The sequence below is a fragment of the Ambystoma mexicanum genome, chromosome 11, assembly GCF_040938575.1.
Source record: "Ambystoma mexicanum isolate Mex_15411 chromosome 11, UKY_AmexF1_1, whole genome shotgun sequence".
Taxonomy (NCBI): Eukaryota; Metazoa; Chordata; class Amphibia; order Caudata; family Ambystomatidae; genus Ambystoma; species Ambystoma mexicanum.
This window is the reverse complement of record NC_090934.1, coordinates 759,742,397-759,763,640: the sequence shown is the minus strand read 5'-3', so window position 1 is coordinate 759,763,640 and position 21,244 is coordinate 759,742,397. Positions and strand designations below refer to the sequence as shown.

General features: G+C 42.9%; 1 protein-coding gene across 4 annotated transcripts in view; it reads right to left on the bottom strand.

Annotated features, from left to right (window-relative positions):
- Nucleotides 1–21,244, bottom strand: part of SBF2 (SET binding factor 2) — a 2,983,421-nt gene that overhangs the window by 1,531,655 nt on the left and 1,430,522 nt on the right. For all 4 annotated transcript variants that reach the window (XM_069623660.1, XM_069623661.1, XM_069623662.1 and 1 more), the window contains exon 11: nt 11,920–12,033. In XM_069623660.1, coding sequence (XP_069479761.1) covers nt 11,920–12,033 — 114 coding nt within the window. The remainder of the gene's footprint in view (nt 1–11,919; nt 12,034–21,244) is intronic.

The window sequence follows — 21,244 nt, the reverse complement described above, 5'->3', positions numbered from 1 at the left end:
ACTCGGCCCGTCTACCCCAGCTGCCTTATTTCCACCACACATAGATGAAGTCTGTCTTCACAACTTCGCTCATGGCACCCCTTATCAACAGGTAGGGTATTCCGGCTATACTAAAGTAATGGCAACACTGTGTCCAGTTGCCAGCTCCCCTACCTACACAAAAAGAAATCAACACCCAATAGCCGGTGTGGTGCGTTTAAATATTTAGACAAATCCCAAAATGAGATATCGATTGATCTCCACCAATTGAGCAAATAAGTAGACTTACATACTTTGCACAATATCAGTCATCATTCTTCTAATATAAACAACCCGGATCATTTCTCTTTTCCTGTGCTAACGAAAATTCTAAATCTCCTCGATAAAGGTCATGATTTGACTCATCTGGAAATTCGTATATTGAGATTTCTGTCACTGAGATTATTGGTAAACTAAACAAATTGAAGGGGTTCATGTTTGCCCACAATAACAACCGCTCATTGACATAATTGACAAGAATAACAAAGAAGAAAGGGAAGCACTTGACTTAGATGGCTGCTCAAATACTCCAGAACAGCATGAAGCCTCTATATGATGGTTCTCATGCAAAATGAAGCGTGCAGCTGCGAGAGCCCAAAAACATTAAAACAAAGAATTAAATCAAGAACTTTCTGGTAAAAAAAACAAAAATGTTATGCCAACTAAAATTCTCGCCCATGACTCAACCATAAAAAGCATATGTAACCTCTCAAAAGAAGATTCACATTTTGAATGAGTCTAAAATACTACTAGAATTAAAATGTGTATTTGTATTAGGTTTATTTGGCTCGCAGTTTAAGACATTTGAGACACCATGTCGCTGCGTCTTCGATGCCGCCTAGGCCTAACCTCCATCGCGACTGCACCTTTGTATATTACTTGTATGTAACTCTGCAAAACCATTGTATGTTGACAACTCACACACAGCTCTGTAATATTTATCATGCCTGTACATATTTTACTGTACGGTTACCTATTCTATGTTTGTAAAATGTACCTGTCTGTATAACCTTAAGATATGCGCCCAGATGCCCCTCGGCCAGGCGTGCTACACAAATAAACAAAATACAAATAAATGATCACAAATACCAAGTCAAAGACAAGGACAAGGACGCACAGCTGGGGAACAAGGCTACCAGAATACCCTCTACCGTTGCACACCCCGACTCTAACAAAAAAAGGCCTAAGGACTTAGTAGGAACATCTATTTCGATTGATGTGATAACTGTCCCGCCGCACTACTTTAAAAATATTGGCCAAATTAAACAGGTAACTATGTCAAAATTCTTTCCCATTGAATGCTACAAAACGCTAAAGGGAGCAGTTGTTACCACGTGTAATGTCCCGCCTGTATCGGCCCAAATTTTGATCAGTCGCCACGTTACCAGGCAAACACAGACAATCTCTACCTGGCTTTGAACTCAGCTGCTCAACCTCAATTCGATGATGCAAACACAATATCTGAAAACAACTCTGCTCATGTCTCATGTCCTGCAGTACTCTTCCAATTGCAAGCGCGGTAGAGCAACCTCAAACAGACTCTAGCGACCCCATTTCGATACTACCTTCACATAGTGAACTGCAGATTGAACTTGATGTTCTCGCGTCCCGCGTCGCAAAGAAAATGATGGCCCATTTTCTTTCTGACGCGGGAACGTCATTTTCAGAATTGGGATTTACCCCAGTAATTAATTACATCCAAACTACTTCAATGGCCCAAAGAAACAGCTTTGGACATGCCCTGATTTGAGAAAGGCACCTTGCCGAAACATGTGTCGTTTTAAAAGGGCAAATTAATTAAACTTATGATCACGTCAATACTTTTCTGGATCCAGCTGTATATTTTTTTCTGGCACAGTAATTTGGTGTGCTCATAGCACTTCTTTTTCAAAATAAACACGATGCCTTTGCTGAATATGCAGAGAATTACAACTTGCATGCTAATCCATCTAAATCTTGAATTATCATCTTTAAGAATAGAAGTCCATTAAAACATTCAAATGGTCTCTATTGGGTAGTCCTATGGAAAGATCTTACTCATTGTGGTACCTCGGCTACACAATATTAGATTGTAATTCACTTAATATGTGGCACACAAACCTGCAACAAACATTAAAGCCTCTGTTATCTCAAATGAAGATTATCTACAGAAGGTATAGTAAATATTCTTTGATGCTGACCATCGACTTCTATACTTTGAAGGTTGAGCCCATTTTATTATATGGACTCGACATCTGTCTTCTAAATCTGGACACCATGCTTGATCGCATGCAAGGAGTGATGTGGAAACAGACTTTGGGTTTACCAATGAGATTCCCAAATTACGTCCTGCACCACAAACTAGGACTTCGCTCACTGTCATCTAAATTTCAATGGCGTAAATTATCAACCTATGCCAAAATGTTAAATCCCCCACAAAATTCGCTGTTTGAATCGCTAAATCAAATGTTGAAGATAGCAAATCTACCCTCACTATGAAAATTTGAAGAGAGCATGGAGACCCTTCTTTTGAGAATTAAAGTCAACAAAGATCTAGCGCTTGGCCTCCCCATGAGTAAAAAAAACACTTCGAACTTGATTAGTTTCAACCATTGAAACTAACTTTGCCTTCAAATCATACGTGAAATATGCACACTTCACAAAAAAAGTAAACCACGAGCTAGGTATCTAATGCTATTTCCCTGCGATAAAGCGCATGCTTTATTTATGCTCTTTAAACTTAATCAATTCCATACCATCAAGAGAATACAGATGTGGCAGAAATATGAGGGTAAATTCATAAACAACATGTGTCGCTTTTGTAGCAACAATAGCGCTTCAGAAACACTAAAACATCTTGTCTTATACTGCGAGCGATCTGATAATTCGAGAAACATGACACTTGAAAGATTTGGCCTTGGAACTATATGTTTGCTCGTGTTATGTGGGGCGACAATATCTCCTTAATCTTAGCACTCACAAAATTATTAACCTGCATTAACGATGTACTTGTGCTGACCAACATTACTTCATTGATCAATGGCTCATGAGTCTCCCGATGAAAATAGTACTTATACTGTTGCCATTTTGCAGGAATGTTATGTGTGCGATGACTAATGGTATTCAAACTGCCTGTTGGTTATGTGTTTGCGGACATGAATTCAAAATGTTGCACTCGGAATAAGATAGATGAACATCTGTTGTGAATGAGTGAAATTACACTTTTTGAACCTCATAGTAGGCATATAAGGAGGCTTGTTTACTCAATAGTACATGGTGTGACTATGTTTTTTCTTCTTTTATAGAGTAATTTTACTTGTTGCATATAAACATTTGCGAATTAATTACATTTTATTGGCATTTGCTATGTTTTGCCATGTCTATTCTAGCTAATGACTCATTAGAATATCTAGCATAGTTAGATGACAAGCAAATAACACAGCAATGTTCTGCTTTTATATGATTTTTCACATCTGCATTTTGTTTTAAACTTACATGATTAGGACCCTTCTTTTATATACATTGTTAAATTTAATTGCAATTGATATTATTCAATGTTGAAACATTTGTAAAGGTTTGTATATAAACCAATAACAAATAAAATAAAAATAAATAAATTATGTCAAACTCTCAGAAGACTGCTTTGAAAAACATTGGCAGGTAATTTGAGCACAAAGTTTGAAGTTAAGGCTTCATAAAGCTAGCTCAAAGAGAAAGGGATCCTGGGAGGACGTGTTTTTTGGGAGAGGAGGGGCAGGGAGCGAGAGGCAATGGCCATCGGGATTAGCAGGGTCATGGGCAGACACTGAGTGGGTAAATAACCAAACAACACCTAAAAGCCTTTTGTTGATCCTCATATGCCATGTTGCCACCTTACAGCCAAAGAAAAAGACATGGAAACATTTCCCAGCATACCAACTAATTACTAAATCACATGGAACCATTTCCCAGCATACCAACTAATTACTAAATCATCAGAAGTAGAGTGGACAACAACAATATTGCTTTCAGGCAGCTCTAGAACACTTACATGCACATGCGTGTTGGCTTGTTGTCTTGAAATCAAAGGGGAAGTCAGTTCGGAATCAGAACTGTACAACAATGAGATTATTTCTTTAATAGTAGAAAAATGAAGTAAACCAGTCACCAATGGACACAACTGATATGAGAATTGGAAAGCATAACAGAATTTTATTTGAGATGTGCAGCAGTATTTCTGTCATATGCACTTACAAAAGGTTAGCAATCTTAAAGTATTTTGAAACTGGCAAGTACACATATTATATGGAGCCAGGAACGATGCAACATATTCAAATCTCTTAGTAAGAGAAAGAGAGGTCTAGAACGAGCCAAAGTTAAGTGTACTGTTTCTCAGTTAACACTACAGGCATTCATTCACCTAAGGGTATCAAGCTATGGTTTGTTCTCAATTTGGATGATGATAAAAATGAAAATCTTCATGCAGTGTGTCCTAGCAACAGAATTAGCGAAGCTACATTTAGGCTTAAAAACAGGCTAACATTGGGAATGAGGACATTCCTTAAAAAAAACAAAAGGAATTTCTTGATATCCTTTTCAACTCAAATGGTAGTGTGAAATTATGCAACCTTGTCAGGAATCGAGGTGGGTGTGTCTTGAATCTTACACAGCAAGTGCCGTCCTCATCTTGTCAGACACAACCGGTGCATTCCGGAATGCGCTCTTTACACCATCCCTCATTGTTACAGTTTCGTTCTCCTCCTCGTAAAACAAAAAGGAGGTTAACACATTGCCGCACCAGGTTCGTGAACACTTTTTCTTATGCCTGGTCACGGTGGCAGTTGCCATGGAAATTGGGGCAGGGACACTGACTCCATCTACGTCAGATGCACGTTATGGTCATGTGACTGTAGCTTGCTAAACTCTAGCGTGAAGTCAGTTTGTTGCTTCTGATTTTACTTGAAGTACGCTACGTCTTTTGGATTCAAGACTCTTTTCTGCTTTTTGACCTTTTGTTGTTCCTGCCTGGCCTTTTGAATTCCCTTCTGAGTTTCTGCATCTTGGTTTCACGAAAAAGTCAAGCCTTCCCTTCGTGTACTCCCGCCCTGCCTTACCCATCCATTGTGTTCTTCCCTCTCGTCTGTTGCTTTCATGTTACCTTTTTGGAAATGCCCTTCCGAACTGCTACAGGCTTCATTCTTGCTGTGTTTTCTCCGGCTGACGATTCAGAACTCTCCCAGGACTGTCTGCTGCCTTACGCCTTGTCATTGTTAAGGATTTCCCGTTGCTGACCCGGATTGCCTTCTGGATTGCTACTGTCTCACGATTCATCACAGTTGGTTGCCAGCCCATTACCGACCCGGACTGCCCTCTGGACTGCTATTGGCTCACGATTCATCACAGTTGGTCTCCAGCCCGTACTGACCCGGACTTCATTGGATTGCTTTCTATTCTACACGGATCTACACGGCTGCAAGTGCCCCAAAAGACTGCCGGTGCCTTCCTCCTCATCTCACCCCAGTATGGACTAGAGACTGCCGGCGTACCATCACAGGGTGAGGGTGGAGCGTCCTCGTTTCGTCGGGTATTCCTTGTTGGACTTCCTATCCATAGGCGTCTGCGTGCCTGCAGGAATAGTCCCAACAACCCTTATACCTGGCAGTCTTACTGGGAGCATTTGCACTATTCGGAATATCATCTACCCATTCCATGGTAAGAAGTGTCTGTCCATATTCCTGTTTTTTCCTATTCACTCTGGTATTTTGTAAGTACTAAGATTTCTGTGTTTTGGTTTATTGTGGCAGAATTGTTCCGGCTTTTCTTTGATGTTGATGTTATTGCAAAGCAAAAGGGTGCAAGAAGCGAGTCTTGGACAACGCGGTTGGGTCCATTCTTCCAAGCAATTGACCCCTGGTGCTGGTTCATTTGTATCCAGACACAGGGTTACATTGCAGGGTAGAATTCTTCTTCTCCACTACGGGGGCAACTTGCACCGGCTACCCTGACAAACATGTACAGCCAGCAACCACAGACAATTACCCTTCTGGAGAGAAGCCTGGATTATATATAGAGGTTAGTAGGAAAGTAGCAGGGAGTGGCAGAAAAGGAGGATGAGTCTTAGGTGAGAGAGGCTGGAGTCAAGAAGGTCACTTTGGGTATGCTACATGCTCCCCCTTTCATTCTATGACACGAGGATCAAATTAGGGGGGTGGCTGGGAGAGGCCTAATGAGATGTGAGAGGAAGGTGTGATGAAGTCGATGCACTCATCGCTGTTTTCCCAGCAGTGATGACCTCCCATGTAGCCAGGGGACGGCAGCCACGACCTGATCCTGACCCTGGGGGTGGCTTATGAGGGATTATCACATGGATGGGGGGAAGCAACTATCAAGGAGATGTCATGATTTCAGTGGATGAGACGCAGCATCTCCCCCTTTCCCGCGAGGAAGACCCTTTAATACCCAAGACCCTTTTCCATGAAGGAGACCCTCTAATACCAAAGACCCTCATGGCATACTGCCAATTGCTTGTTCCCCTTTGTAGAAGAAGTAAAGAAATATCTTCTTCCCATATTTCTGGTCAAGTGCCTAACTACAGCACATAAACATACAACGCCAACAAAATATTTTTCTTCTGAAGTACCTTTTTGTAAAATCAGCAAGAACTGTTCAATAACTCCTATGGACTTCAACTCCCAGATTTCCCCCAAGTACTGAGACAAGGAGGATGCAGGAGTTTGAACAAAATACCAAGAGCCTGAAACCTAAGATGCAGTCTAGTCATTTTTGTAAAGCACCTGTGCGTGGGACATTTAAACCTGGTGGGCACACTATTCTAGGAGGCAGTGCAGGAGGAGACGTTGACTCCTATCCCTGAGCTCAGAGACGCGAAGATCACATACCGGTGTGGCAGAGCAGAGAAGGCCGCCGCCTGAAAGGGAATGACACCGTACAATAGACAGAAGTGCTGTGGAGATGCTGGAAGCTGCGAGAAAAGCCATGGATGGTCGGCAAGTTAAAAGTGTTCTCCATTCCGGGAAGCTACAGGAAAGCAAGCGTGAGACTGCGCAGCTGCAAGGGAAGCCGGCAGAATGTATATGCCCTCCAGTTTGGAAAACGGCTGAAAGCAGCAACCGCAACAGCGCGAACGGGAGCAGAGACACTGGAGAAAGCCAGTGCGTATTCCTGAAGCCAGTGGGGACCCCAGGGCGTTCTGGGAAACCGCAGCAACAGTAGGTTTAACCTAATAACATTGAAGAATTGTTTGAAGAATTATTTGAATTCAGAAAAGGCAAGGTACACCCCCCAAATGAACTATGAATACTTAAAGTGGAAATGTGGGGCAAACTTTGACCAAACCTTACCACAAACCTACTTACGAAACCAAGAACAATACATACAATGTTGGTAGCATGAGAACTGTAAAACGCATGAGAAATCCTGGCTAGCAAAATACCAAGCAATTGAGAAATACATATAAAAAAAAGTCCTGGCAGGGGAGTACACCAGGCACTGAGCATTGCATAAGGGAACCTGGCAGGAGAGTATAATACCAGGCAATTTGCAAACTCCAGAGATTTTAAGGAAACATTGTTTTGGCTGAACCAAGGAAAGACTGGTGTTGATTTTCCAAATCAAGGAGAAAGTTGCTTTAAAGAAAAACAGTGTTTTTTGGGAAATCAAGAAGCAAGTTCTATTAAAGAAAGACACTCACAGAAGTTATGTTTGAAATGTGAACCTTGAGAAGCATAGCAGGAAACAAAGGAACTGGTAGTAAGAGAGACTATTTTTACTCTACTTAAGAATCCAGGGGAAGATATCCACCCTCTGGAACCAAGGGCTTCCACCTTGGAGAACATTTTTGTTAGAATTATTCTTACTTTATTTGTGAACACTTTTTGCCAGTTTCAAGTTGAAGACATTTTCCTTAGACAATTGTATTGTTTTTTTTGCAGTGTGAGGTTCAGGATAGGCTGTTTTGGACACAAGGACGGCTTTTCAGTTATTGACATCCTGACACAGACAGATCCTTAGATCCTTAGTTTTGGTTTATAGGTAGGTACCTTCTGCTTTAGCGTAGGGTCAGAGAGGCATTTTCACAAAAATGTTTCATTTAATAAATATCTTTGACAAAAGCATGACACCTGACAACAAAGGGTTAGAGGCATTCCACTAACCGTGTGAGACAAAGTGGAAAAGTAACTTGAACAACTTGTGAGATGCAACACTATTCTGCCCATAAATCTTAATGGAAAAGTCCCCTAGTGGTGGGCTCAGAAGAAGAAAAGCAAAGTCAGAGCATGCTTGCACCTTATATTCTTCAACAAGAACATTTTGATACACATATTTCCTATGCCTATCTTTGCATACATGTTTAACTGTGTGTGTGGTGCAGACCTTTTCACCACCCTAGATTTTTCGTCAGCTTATTACTGAAAGCCTTAATGGAGAATTGTAGACATTTAACATCATTCATCAGCCCTTTTGGACTCTACCGGTACTGAAGAATGCCATTTTTGACTAGTATAGACGGCAGCAGTCTAACAAATAATGATGACCCACAAGGACAACAAGAAAGCTATAAAGGACGCACCAAAGCCAACAGATAAATGAGAGGTGCACGCTTTCTTCGGGTTAGCCTAATTCCATAATAACTTTGTCATGAACACTGTGAGGGGGCACAGGTTTTGCCACAAGTAGGCTCCCACCAGAACCCTGAGGGCCTTAAAACCAATGCAAAAGGGCTCCTGAAGCCAGTCCTGGCACCTTTGGCACCAGGTTTATATGTAGGAAGGAAGGGCTGTTCAAACTAGGTCCCATTTATGTACATGGGCCTTTAAATCCAACATGGAAGCACCCGCAGTCTAGTTCTAAGAACCAAGCCATGCGGTCTAGTGCTTTGGGTGTGGCAGGCCTGGAACTACTTTCCTTGGTACTACTTTACCTGGGCTGTATAAACCACACCCTGACTGCAGAACACGCTCCGTGTTATTCTGCAACCCGCAGCGTGACACTCACCGTGTCCAGCTCCTGGTCTTCAGCATCTTCCTGTAATCCTGCAAGAACAAGATTATTCTGTCTTACCTGAGAAAACACCATCCAGCACTCAGCATCTCAACTGGGCTGTAATCTGTGGAAACTGAGAGAAGAAGAAACATCACTCACCTGTGAGTACTAGCTTAAGGACTTCCAGCGAACCGCTACCACAGCTGCTGTTCGAACATTGCGACCTGCAATAACGAGAAAGGGAAAAACAATATTAGAACGCGCGCTTCCAAAACATTGAATGCCATCATTCTTACCTGAATTCCATCGTGCTACGCCAGGCTTCCATCCGTAGCACCACAGCAACATCTGCAAAGGAAAAGACGCATATTCAGGTTCGCATTCAATATTAAATAACCACACAGCGCTGTACTTACCTTAACGGATTCCGGGGGCCTGTTTTTCATTGCGCTCTCATCCACTCGCAGCACCACAGCGGCCTGTGAGGAGAAGAAGAAGAAGAAAACACAGGTTAGCTTTAAAAGACAATAAAGGTGCAGCGCTTCGCGCTTTCTCTTATCTAGAAGCGTGCCTCTCCATCCGGCATGCCAGCATCAAGACCTTCGCACCTGAAAAGAAGGAGATAAAGACATTAACGAATTCCCACCATAAACAGAACAAAGGCTTACAATTAACAAACCTACCTGCCTACCAGCAGATTCGGGGTCACAGCAGGCCTCAAAGTCTCAGTCAATTTAGTAAAGAACTGTGGATCCGACTCTTCCAACATCACATTGAGTAAATCTGGATTCTAGCTATCTTGTGCACACCGACCCATATATTGTACTTTGAAAATGTTTGCTAATTGTTACACTATGACTTTGTACATTTTCTTTTCCAGTGTTTTGCTCCAAGACCTGTACAGTACTTTGCTGCTCCCAAGCTACGTTTGCACTATAAAAATATATAATATGATAAAATAATAATAATAAAGTGGTTGGGAGTGAGAGTGGAAGTGAGCCTGCAAAAACTGGAAGGAATAGCCAAAACAAGTTGAGCTTTACCTAAGGCCACCCAATGGACGAGGAACAGTGGCCAGGGAAAAAGGTTTGTAGTCAATTAACTTTTGACTTCTGGGAAGTAAGAAATGAATTATCAATAGCAGTAAATGTTGCGGTACGGGCAACAGCTAGTACCCCCACCATCTATCAGAGACATATTGGCCCATGCCTCCCATGAAAGTCATCTGGGGATTATGGGGACTAAACAAAAGCCTTCTGAGAAATATTGGTGGCTATAAGTAGAGCTTTGTGTGGATCCCTTGGAGAGAGAATGATGGCCCCGTCTGAACTCGAACAAAAGTATTAAGACAGTGTCATGAGCTATGCCACATTCCTTCCCCAGAGGGTGCCTGTAGATGCTTAGGTATGAATATCCTAGGCCATTAGTATACACTGGGTCAGAGAAAAAGGTATATCATTATCATGGTAAACCAAATTTCCAAGTGGCCTGAAGTGAAACTTGTGTAACACGTGAATAGCGAGGAAATCATACTATTTTTGGAGCATATTTTCAGACAGGAGGGTTAACTTGAAGAGATAATGGGTGTCAATGTCCCCTTTTCAAGGGGTCAGAGGTAGCCAAGTGTGGAAACAGAAAGGAATCAAGTGGAGGTTCAATGCCATCTCTAGAGTATTGGACAAGTGGAACGATTCAATCGGGTGATGGCGGGAACAGTGGAGCATGCATTAGGGAACAATCTCAATATCACCAGGGCAGTAAAAATCATGGTATGGAGTGCAAGATCTGCTCCCATCTGGGCCACAGGCTTGTCACATTTTTGTCTGATGTGAGGGGTGGATTTGAATTCTAGACTGAATTCTGCAAGGGGCAATGCCACGGCTACTAATGAGATTTCCCCTATGAGGTTAAGGAGAGCATCAATACAGAATAGGGGAATTAGAAGGGGAATTATGACAAAGGTGCAGTCTATAATTAAGAGAAACTCATGATAGCAGAGACCATCTAAGGGTAGGGAAAAGCTGGTCAACAGCTAAGGATGTTGTCAACTTTTCTGAGCATAAGATGAGCTCCGAAACCATTCCAAATGCTGTGAGATTGGATGACGCATTGATTTGGAATCTCAAAAAGTTTGTGAGGTGTAGAGTAGATGGAGTGAGTAGCAATCATACCAATCGGGTGGAAGGTTGTTGCAAGAGTTGGGCAACTTGACCCGAGGATGCTTAGTGTTCCTCTCCTGATTGAAGAATTGTGGATTTTGGTGAGGGAACAGAATCCAGCACTCTACACACACCATTGGATGTATTGTCACTGATGAGGGTGCTAATGCCGCCAAGGCACAGCCCTCTACATGAGCCAGAAGAGCCCCACTTAAATTCCAGGAATTTGAGATACCTGGAGAGAAGTGATCCTGAGTAACACTGTTGCACCTTAATTCCTCATTATTACTTGATTTGTCATACCTCTCTGTGAGCCTCTTCTCTCCCCTGCTTTCTTGTCTTTCAGACTGTTAAAGCGGAGGGGGGGGGGGGGGTAAACTTGATATGTATTTGGTCTACTGTCATGAGGCCCTCAGAGGCAGTTGTCAATGTGCCTGCATAATGTTATCCCCAGACTCTAAAATGTGATGGGAGCCAGGATTTCCCAAGGTGGTCATAGTCGGCTGGTAGAGAGAAAAGCCAGAAGATAGTGGTGCCTTGAGTATTTATTAGAAATACAAAGGTTTATAGAATCAATGCATCGAACGGGCACCAGTAAACATGATTGAATGCACCAGTGGATTGTTAGGAGAATACATCTTTTCATAAACTACAAAGTACAATATTTACGCATATATTCTGGGACATGAAAAGAGCCAAGTGGAATTTTTGTGTTTAATAATGATGTGCAAATAGTAACATTTTTGAAAGCTTAGTAGGAGTATTTTATTTGCAACTGTACCTTATGGAAATGAATGACGGGCTCAGCATGAATTCGGATGAGCTGCAGGCATGACCTGTATCCCTGGAATATCTGTGCAAATAATCTAAGAAAGATGGCTCGCACTTCTTTATCCTGCAAAAAAATTCATAAATTGGATTAGTCACCCACAAAATATACCTATCGATTTTCACGTATGATATTCGTTTTTAGGTTGAATATGGAAATGTTTAAGCAGAGAACAGATAGTTAAAATATTCTATTTTATGACAATCCATTAATCAGGGAGGACAGGCATTAGGGACGTTTATTCCAGGAGGGAGGGATATTTTGACAGTGTAGCGTGCAAGTGATGAGTGTAGTCGTTTACGTAGGCATTATAGAGGACCTCTTTATATTTGTTCCATCTGATAAATGCTGTCATTTGGATGACAGCTGTTATGCAGGCTTATAAGTCTGCTTTGTAACCTGTGGCTGTGATGATCCTTCTGTTGTCCAGAGAGCAGGGAGGCAGCCTCCAATGGTGGTCACAATGGGATAAGGAGACCATTCAAGCACTTGTGTGTTCTGATGCAGTAAATGATTCACCACACAATTAAGAAAGGCACACTGAGCAGTGCGGAAGTTATCTGTGGTTGTGTACTGTGGTGATCCTTCGGGGGATGTAACAAATCCATTGGTATTGTCACTTCTTCCATGGGGGAGACCCCTTTCCATGAGGCCAGGGAGGTGAGGCCACTACCCGACATTCCCTCTTGGTGTGGTACCCAGCTTGTGGATCTCATGGGGAGGGAGATACTTCATGGAACTGGTGACTATGGCCCTGGGAGAACGCTGTATCAGTTTACCCCTTTGGTGTCCCCACTCACCTCATCCCCCATTCAAGCCCCTCTGGTGCCCCATACCACTATATGTTATAGTAAATTAGAAGGTATTATGTAACAAAAGGGGGAAGGCGAGGCGCGCACTCCAGTTCCTAGTCAATTATACCTGATTCAAGAAGTAACTGGGTTAAATCCCAAAAATGAACAAGTATTAACAGGGTTGAATCCCATCTGCTGCAGTTCAGTTGCTCTGTTGTGCTTCTCCTCCAAGCGCTTTCTTGTCACAAACAATCACCAGGGAGACTGTATTTCTTTTCAGGTGTTACTAATTAGTTGCTCTTTCAGTCTCAAAGGATTCTGGTAGCTTAGTGATCACAATTTTACAATTCAGGTGACCAGGAACCAACACCCCTCAACCCTGTTAATACTTGTTAATTTTTGGGATTTAACCCAGTTACTTCTTGCATCAGGTATAATTGACTAGGAACTGGAGTGGCCACCTCGCCTTCCCCTTTTTTTACATAAATTAGAGGGTATCCTTGATAAGACTGGGACGAGGAAGAGGGAGACTTACCCAAGCTTGATGCAAAAGAATACTGAGACAAGGAAAAATTTAACAAGGAGGCACACACCCACTGCAGAACCAACACACGCAGTACAGCAGTCAAGAGGCAGTGCGAATGGTAACAAGGGAAGAAGGACTAGATGGTCCATTGAACCAGCCCCAGAGGAACACGAAATGAGACGCTCATCCCGTTGCAAGGGACATGAAGACTGAGAGCCAGTACGCAGAGAGCCATGGCGACCAAAGAGGTCCCAGCGAGATAGAACTGGCAGGAAGTAAATCAGCCAGACCAGCAGAAAGAGAACAAGAAGGAAGGCGCAGGCAGCCAGAGACGCGAGGGAGAATCCGGAGCTACAGAACCACGAGGAGAAGGAGAATGCCAAGCACTGCAACTGCAGAGAAGCTATGATTATCCATGCAAAGAGACTGGAGGCCGCCCGAGGCTTCACAAAGGTAGGAAAAGGGTCAGACCGATGGCTACAGCAGTGAGGGAGCTGGAGGAGAACACAAGGCGATATAACTGGCATTGTATTTGATGCAAACTTTGTAAACCACACAGACATATCACAAAGAGTACTAGGGGATATAAGTGGCATTATAATGAACACAAACTTTATAAACCACACAGATATATCGTGAAGAGAACAAAGGGATACAAGAGGAGTTATATTTGATACAAGCTTTGTAGACTACACATATACATCCCAAAGAGCACAAGGGGATGGAAGCAGTATTTCACAGAGTTGCAAGAACTTTGTAAAGCAGATAAAAGTTTCCAAAGATTACAAAGGGATAACAGAGAGGATACTAATACCAATATTAGGAAGACGCCTCTGTGGGAAGGTGCCTGGCAGGACAGTATACCGAGTCTGGTCAAGTGCATACTAGGCAAAGGAGAGAAGGAAACTCAGCATAAGCAGAACAGCAGGGTCTGGGACCCACATTAAAGCGGAGAAGCCCTGCCAGTGTGCAGCAGCGTCTAAGACCTATATGATTGAAGACCCTCATTGGTACAGAGAGAACTACATCAAGTGGGCTGGGGCCCAGAAGCAGTCGGGAAACCCTGATTAGAAAAGGAGAAATAAAACAGGAAACCAGTGACAAAGCAAATATCTTTTTGGGACTAAAAGTTTTGAAGTCAAGTCTGGCAAGTTAGTGAACCAGACCTGCTAAAAGACTGAAAAGGTGTACTTTGTTTAAATGAACAGTGGAAAAGGATTCCGCCAGAGGATTTGAGGAACTATATGACAGCTGCTGGTGGAAGCAAGATTCAAGGAAGCAGTTCTTCCCAAGAGTTTGAGGGACAGTGCTTTTGTGAGTTTGAACATGCAAGCAATGAACATTTCACAATCTATTCTTTGCACAAGAGCTGTACCTTGGAGTCTACATTCAGAGTGAGAGGAGGCACCTTCGGGGTGAATAAGACATCCAGTTTTTGTTTGTTAGTTGAAAGTGCATCGGACAGAAATAGGTTTCAACACAGGATGGTGGACATTTTACTTTATGAACATCCTGTCCGGGTCCTTAGCATTTTTTGTTGAAGTAGGGCAACCCCTCATAGTAAAATAGTGAAAGATAGGCTTTTCTTTTCCTTTTGGTGTTGTAAATAAATGTTTATATCTACCAATATGCCACCTCTGTGTCAGAGTTGTACTTCTGCACCTTTACTGCAGCCAGAGACCTTGGAGGCAGTCTTCCATGGTGGTGAGTGCAGGGTAAGGAGATTTTGTGTGCTGCAATGTTCTCTGGCACAGCCAAATTGACACATTTTGTTTACAATACATGCAAAAAAACACAATTCAATAGTACTTGCAGGAGCAAAAAATGTCAAAAATTAAATGGGAAATCATTCAACATCACATACATCACATCCAGACATTCCATATCCACAAAAAACACTTAGCAACATACTGCACATATGGACAAACAAACAACAAGGGTGTTGTGTGGGGAATCACAACCACAATTCTCCAACTAGAACAAATAACACAAACATATGAATACATGTAGCCAATGGGAGAACACATTGAATACATTGTTGTAAATGTCTTCAGGGTACTTCCAAAGCACTGACCTGTTTCTATGTGCTAAGTTTAGTTATAAATGTTTTCATCAGGGGGAGGAAAGGAACTCCTGAAAGAACATATTGGGAATATATAAATAGGAAAACACTGACAAATATGAGTAGCAGTACTCCAAAGTAATTAGAACTGTACTTACAAATCAATTCGGGCCATACAATTCAAGGAGGCTTGGAAATGATCAGGAGACCAAAAATGTATTACGAGACCTTATCAAGAAATGGGGTCATGACACAAAAGTGCACTCTGCAGTGGGACACCTGCTGCCCCAAATGAATGAGAGAGGGCAGAACACCAACCAAAATCATAGTAGCAACACCCAGTGACAATAAATGTGGAAACTAACACCACCCAGAGAAAATAAATAAAGGAAACGGGATAATTAAACCACCGAAATAACACAACCATACTATCCACTGCCAACCAGCGGTGTTAGAAAGTAATGGCGAAATTAAAGCAAAAAAGTGAAAAGTAAATTGTTGCATCTAGGAATCAAGACGTTTCCAGGAAGAAAGCAATCTATTCCCAAAGCACCTATTCAGGTTTGCCACCCAGTGGCTCCTGCACGCAGCTGAACCAGGCAATGGGTCCATTCGAAACTACATACAACGTCCAAAAGATCGGGAGTATAAAAATAATGCCATCTGAATTGGCATAAGCATATGCAGTGAAGGCAAAGCACTGCCTGGAAAAAACTAAAAAGCAGTAGGCACAATGTTGACTGTAAAACAGAAATGTTTTGTAATAAATAAGTTTTGCACCAAGTTATTAATGCAATCTAAAATATACATTTTTACCTTTTCAGATGTGCGCTGCTGGTCCAAAAATCCATGGAGCTGTGTGATTAAATGGATGGACAAACTCCTATTTTCCCATTTTTGTTGGGAGTATTTTTACTCCCCATTTTAAGGGAGAGCCCACAGGAGGAACCGCCTGCAATCTACCACACCGAGCCAGCAGGAACCAGGAGGTGACACCCAGAGCCACAGAGTCTTGTTGAGGAGTTGCGTAAGCAGCTCTGCGGTGAGAAGCAAGGCAGTCGGCCTACATAGCCCTCCCAGGGAGCACCGCTCATCCGATCGAGGTATGCTGTGGCTTCCGAGGAATGAAAGGCGGGCAGAAAAGCCAGATGAAGGAGCCCCAGAGAGGGGAGGAAGACGGATAAGAGCCCCAGAGTGGGGAAAGAAACTGAAAAAAAGCCAGGTGTGTGGGAATAATTGGGAAGCCCCAGAGTGGGGAGTGAAACAGCAAGAAGCCCTTAGTGAGAGAAGCCCAGTGTGGGTGAAAGAACCAAGGAGCACAGAATGGGAAACAAACACACGCTAGCCCCAGTCGGGGAGAGGAAGAACCTGAAAGAAGCCCTGACTGTGGGAAGGGGAAATATGAAAGTTTCCTCGAAGGGAGGAAGACTGAGAGACAGAAGCTTCAAGGAGAACCTGAAAGACCCAGAGGGAACCCAGGGATGGCACTCCAGCCGTACACTATGTTTTGTTAACTGTGACCATATGGTAAAGAGACAACGGTGGAGGTAAGAAACCAGCAGCCATCCATTTCCTTGGGCAAGGCCCAAAAGTTGGTCTTAGTTGATTTATATGTACTTTTGAGCAATAGGGAGAGAAAGTAGGTTAGAATAGGATTTCTGGGCAGAGGACTTCATTTGTGTTTGACCATCTTGACACACTGTCGAACACCCTTTGTTACATTAATTTGTATATAGTAGGGCTTAGCATCAGAGTTAGGGAAAGATTAGAGCTTTTTGAATCAGAAGAGGAAAAACAATTTATTTTTAAAAATACGCCTTTTTGTCAGTCTCCTGATTCTGACCAACTACAGTATTGACTTGGAATTTTGGAGACTGCAATGGGTATGTATATATAAAATGGTGGATCCTAATATGCAGCCCTGGTGGGCTAGATGGGCTAGAGACAACCACCATTAGTTTATGCATAACTGTGATAACAAGCAAATTGTGTAAACCACTGCTTTACAGAAATTAATAAAAACACTGCCATAAGTATGGAGCACGTGGAGGGTTTGAAGAAACAAGAGCCATTAGGGAGTGTTACGATGAATTCAGAAGATGGAGAAAAAAGCCTCAGATTATGGGCAGAAAGTAAGTGGATTCCCTGAAAAAGAAGGTCAAAGAAAAAGCAATCAGGGAGAAGCACATGTAAGACAGTGGGTGCATGGTAGATCTGCAAATAAGCACACAGCAGATCTATTACAGGGATAGGAAAGGCAGGGGCAGGCCATGTATGTCTTTCAAGATGGTGCAAAGTAAACAGAGAAGATATAGGAGGACAGCAACATATTGTGGCCATTTTGTGTTTTACATTTTTAAGACATTCTTTAATTATATAAGTGGTATAATATGACGGGTGATACTGAATAACATGTTCCATTTCTTAAGCTTGCTGTAACATGTATGTGAACGTTTTAATAAAAAAATACTTTTTACATATGGACACGTGTAATATCATGGCTGGGTAGGTAAGATGTTTTTAAAATATTTACGATATATATATATATACATATAAAATGCATAAACAGATTGCATGTACAAAGCATTAACTATGTCCTAACTACAAAAAATATTCTATCGGTCCTTACATAGGGCTTTCATGTATAAAGATTTTAAAACTGTGAAAAGCATCATGCCTGATCATCTGGTATCCTCATTCAATTGCTACATCACACACCTGGCGACTTGGAATATTTCATCATCCTCTATAGATTCTTAATTCCACTCTGCATTGCCTCATCCAATAGGTTGCTGAATAATTCAAGACTAGCATTAAACCAAGCGTGTTCGCTTTCATGCTCTTCTGTCGTCCTTTCCTCATCTTTGGTGACTATGCCGTATTAAGCTTCCTTGTTAAAACCTGCTATGGCATTTTGCCTCACACATTCCAGTTCTTTCTTGCTGATCTTTCCTACCAGATCAGTTAAGAAGTAGAAGACTCCTTGTTGAAAACCCAATCTTGTTCAGAAAGCATTATCTGTCACACACTGTTGCATGGTCACTGACATGCATAGACTGATCAATGAGGATATTGTGAAATCTGTTCCTCTTAGTAAAGAATGGGACACATTTGATCAATGGAGGATGAACGCCTTACTTGGAAATCCAGTGGGGACACTATGGGTCCTCCAGTACCGCTATTGGGTTCCCCACTGCCTGGGTGAAATAAACCTAGAAGGAACCCAAATGGGTGCGAGGGAGAGTGGGGAACGGATGATCAGCCAAAGGGAATTCTGACAATGTTGAGCGACGCATCTCGACAGGGTCCATTTTATATAGGATGTCTAGGGGGAGTGGTCGGCGAGACTCTCAAAGTCCTACAGTAAAGGGCAGGCTCTTGGGAAACATAGTTCGAATCTCACTTGGAAACCGGGTCTTGCTTGGCCTTTTGAGTTCCCACTAGACATCCGATCAAGGTTCACTGCAGCCTGCTTATGTCTCTACCCCTTCACTAGTCTGCGCCATAACCCTCTCTCTAGCCCATGGGGAAATATATGCTTCTGGCTATGGCCTCCATGTGATCCTTATGTCTGGCCGGTTGAGGAAAAGGCTCTATGGGAAGAAGTGATTTGGAAGCCCATGTGGAAGATGGTGTAATGAACACCATGGAAAAGCTAAGGGCGATGATGGTGAGGAGAGCATGTCAAGGCTCACCACCAAATGCCTCTCCCCAAGGTTTGTCTGGGTGACTTTTGTGGAACTGCTTTACTAGCATTGTGGTGCAATCCCTACTAACTTGTTCAAGGGTGCTGTATTCTGTGCCATAGACCTTCAAGTCTAAGAGGTAGTAAAGCTTACTGCCGACTTGTTTTGTGTCTAGGATGGACTCTACCTTGTACTCCAGTTCTTGACCAATATGTCAGGTATGGAAAATTGCCTGCCAGCCTGTTTGTGAGGGTGTGATGCTTTTCACACCAATACATGGACTACTGGGTGCACTTTGAATGACTCAGATAATGTAATCTTGATCGAATAGCGTGCTACTATAGCGCTGAATGGGTAAGGTCCTAATAAGCCTGACAACTATTTTTGTGGACCTCTTGTGTGCAGATTTGTCATGGAAAGAAAAACTCTTTCCCCTACTTGGTGTTCAGCTGTCTTCCTGAGTTACCCATCTGTGAATCTCTTGTAGGCGGTCTTAGCCTATAGCAAGCTTCACTTGGCTATGTCTCGGATATGGTGAATCTTAGGGTGTTGTTCTTGGACAGCTAACACTAGGGTATTGATGGGTGAGTAAAGAAAGCTGCAAGGGAGTGTCCTGTGGATGACTGCAGGGTGCTATTATATGACAAGTCCACTGCCAATATGATCTCTGCCCATTATTGATCAATCTGAGCTAGAGTACAGAGCAGATGTTGTTCAAGAACCTGATTGAATCTTTCACTATGGCCATCAGGTTGTGGCTGATAGTTGGTAGAAAGCCTCGCTTACCCAAGCAGTTGCTTTACAACCTGGTTTAGGAATTCCTGGCTGATTTGGCCGTTTTAATTTCCAAGTGTCCCCAGGGACACCAGCTGCTTCACTGGAGTTCTAGGTGTGTGTACCCTCTATTGCTTCAAATTAGGTCTTTCAAATATTAAGTGTCCCCAAAAGGATTATACCCCACAATGTCCATACACTTTGTGGATGCTAAATTCCAAGTCTGGCATTGACGTAAGATGGTCTGAAAGATTCAAGTTCTATTCTCTTTTCACTTCTGGGACTTATCTGCAATGACATCTTTGCAGAGTAAGAAAAATGAAAGAAGAGAGGCACAAGTTCAAGGCACGTAGCTTGGATGGTTTGGCCTGATTCAGAATGTCACATACTGGTTTTACTTCACTTCCTTTTGCTCTTCGTTGGTGCAGAGGATGCAGACGGTGACCAGATTCCAAACAGGGCAGAACACTAATCCAAATATGCTTGAGGGTATTCTGAGAAAGCTGAACGATGCACCTTGAGAGGCCGCAAATTACAGAGGGTTCCCAGGGGGAGTGGTCAAGGAGATTCCCGGAGTCCCCCAGTGATGTGCAGGCTCTTCGGAAGTGTGGTTAGCATCTTGCTTGGCATCTAGGTTTTACTCGTCTAGTTTCAATGCTAGACCCCTGCTTTGGGTCACGGTAGCTGGCTTGTGCCTCCACCCCATCACTAGCCTCGCCCAGGGCCTTGGGAGAATGTTTATTATGTGGGCTGGGTGGAGGGAAGCCTCTACGGTGAGGTTAGTAGAGATAAAGAGTCAATGAAGACGGCCTGCTGAGAACAAGGTGGTGTGAGGAACCTGAGGGTGTCCTCACTTCTTTTCCCCCGGTATCCTCTTATTGGGTGGCCAGGGAATGGCCATCACTTTTGGATCCTGACCCTGGGGTGGATACGTGAAGGAGGATCACAGGGTGGGGGAGTAGTGGGGAAGAGGACGTCCTTAGGTGAGGCATGGTTTCCCCATTTCCCTTTCAGAATGAACCCTCTATTCCTCAAGCTTGTATAGGCTTTTGTCAGCCCTTTCCCTGTCCTTCCTCTAAAACATTCCCCAAGCATCACCAATACGCTATAGGGATGAAGAAGAGGACAACTAGAGCAACACATTCTCATTTTGTTAATGTACACACATACCTACCCCAGCTAGGTGCTGAGAAAAGGAGGAGGACAACAAGAGTAAAGTGGGACTAATGCTTCAGTAGTGAGCGGTCTAGTCATTTTTTGAATAATTATGGAGGCGGGAACTTTAAAAGCCAGAATCAAGATTGAAATGGAGTCAGCAGTGGGAGTACGACCACACACTGCTGGGCAAGGCAGACCTCTCTTGTGCAGCAAATGGAGTGCTCAAGACCCGTGAAAAGTGCAGAGTTTATGCAGCAGGAATGACCAAGTAAAGCGG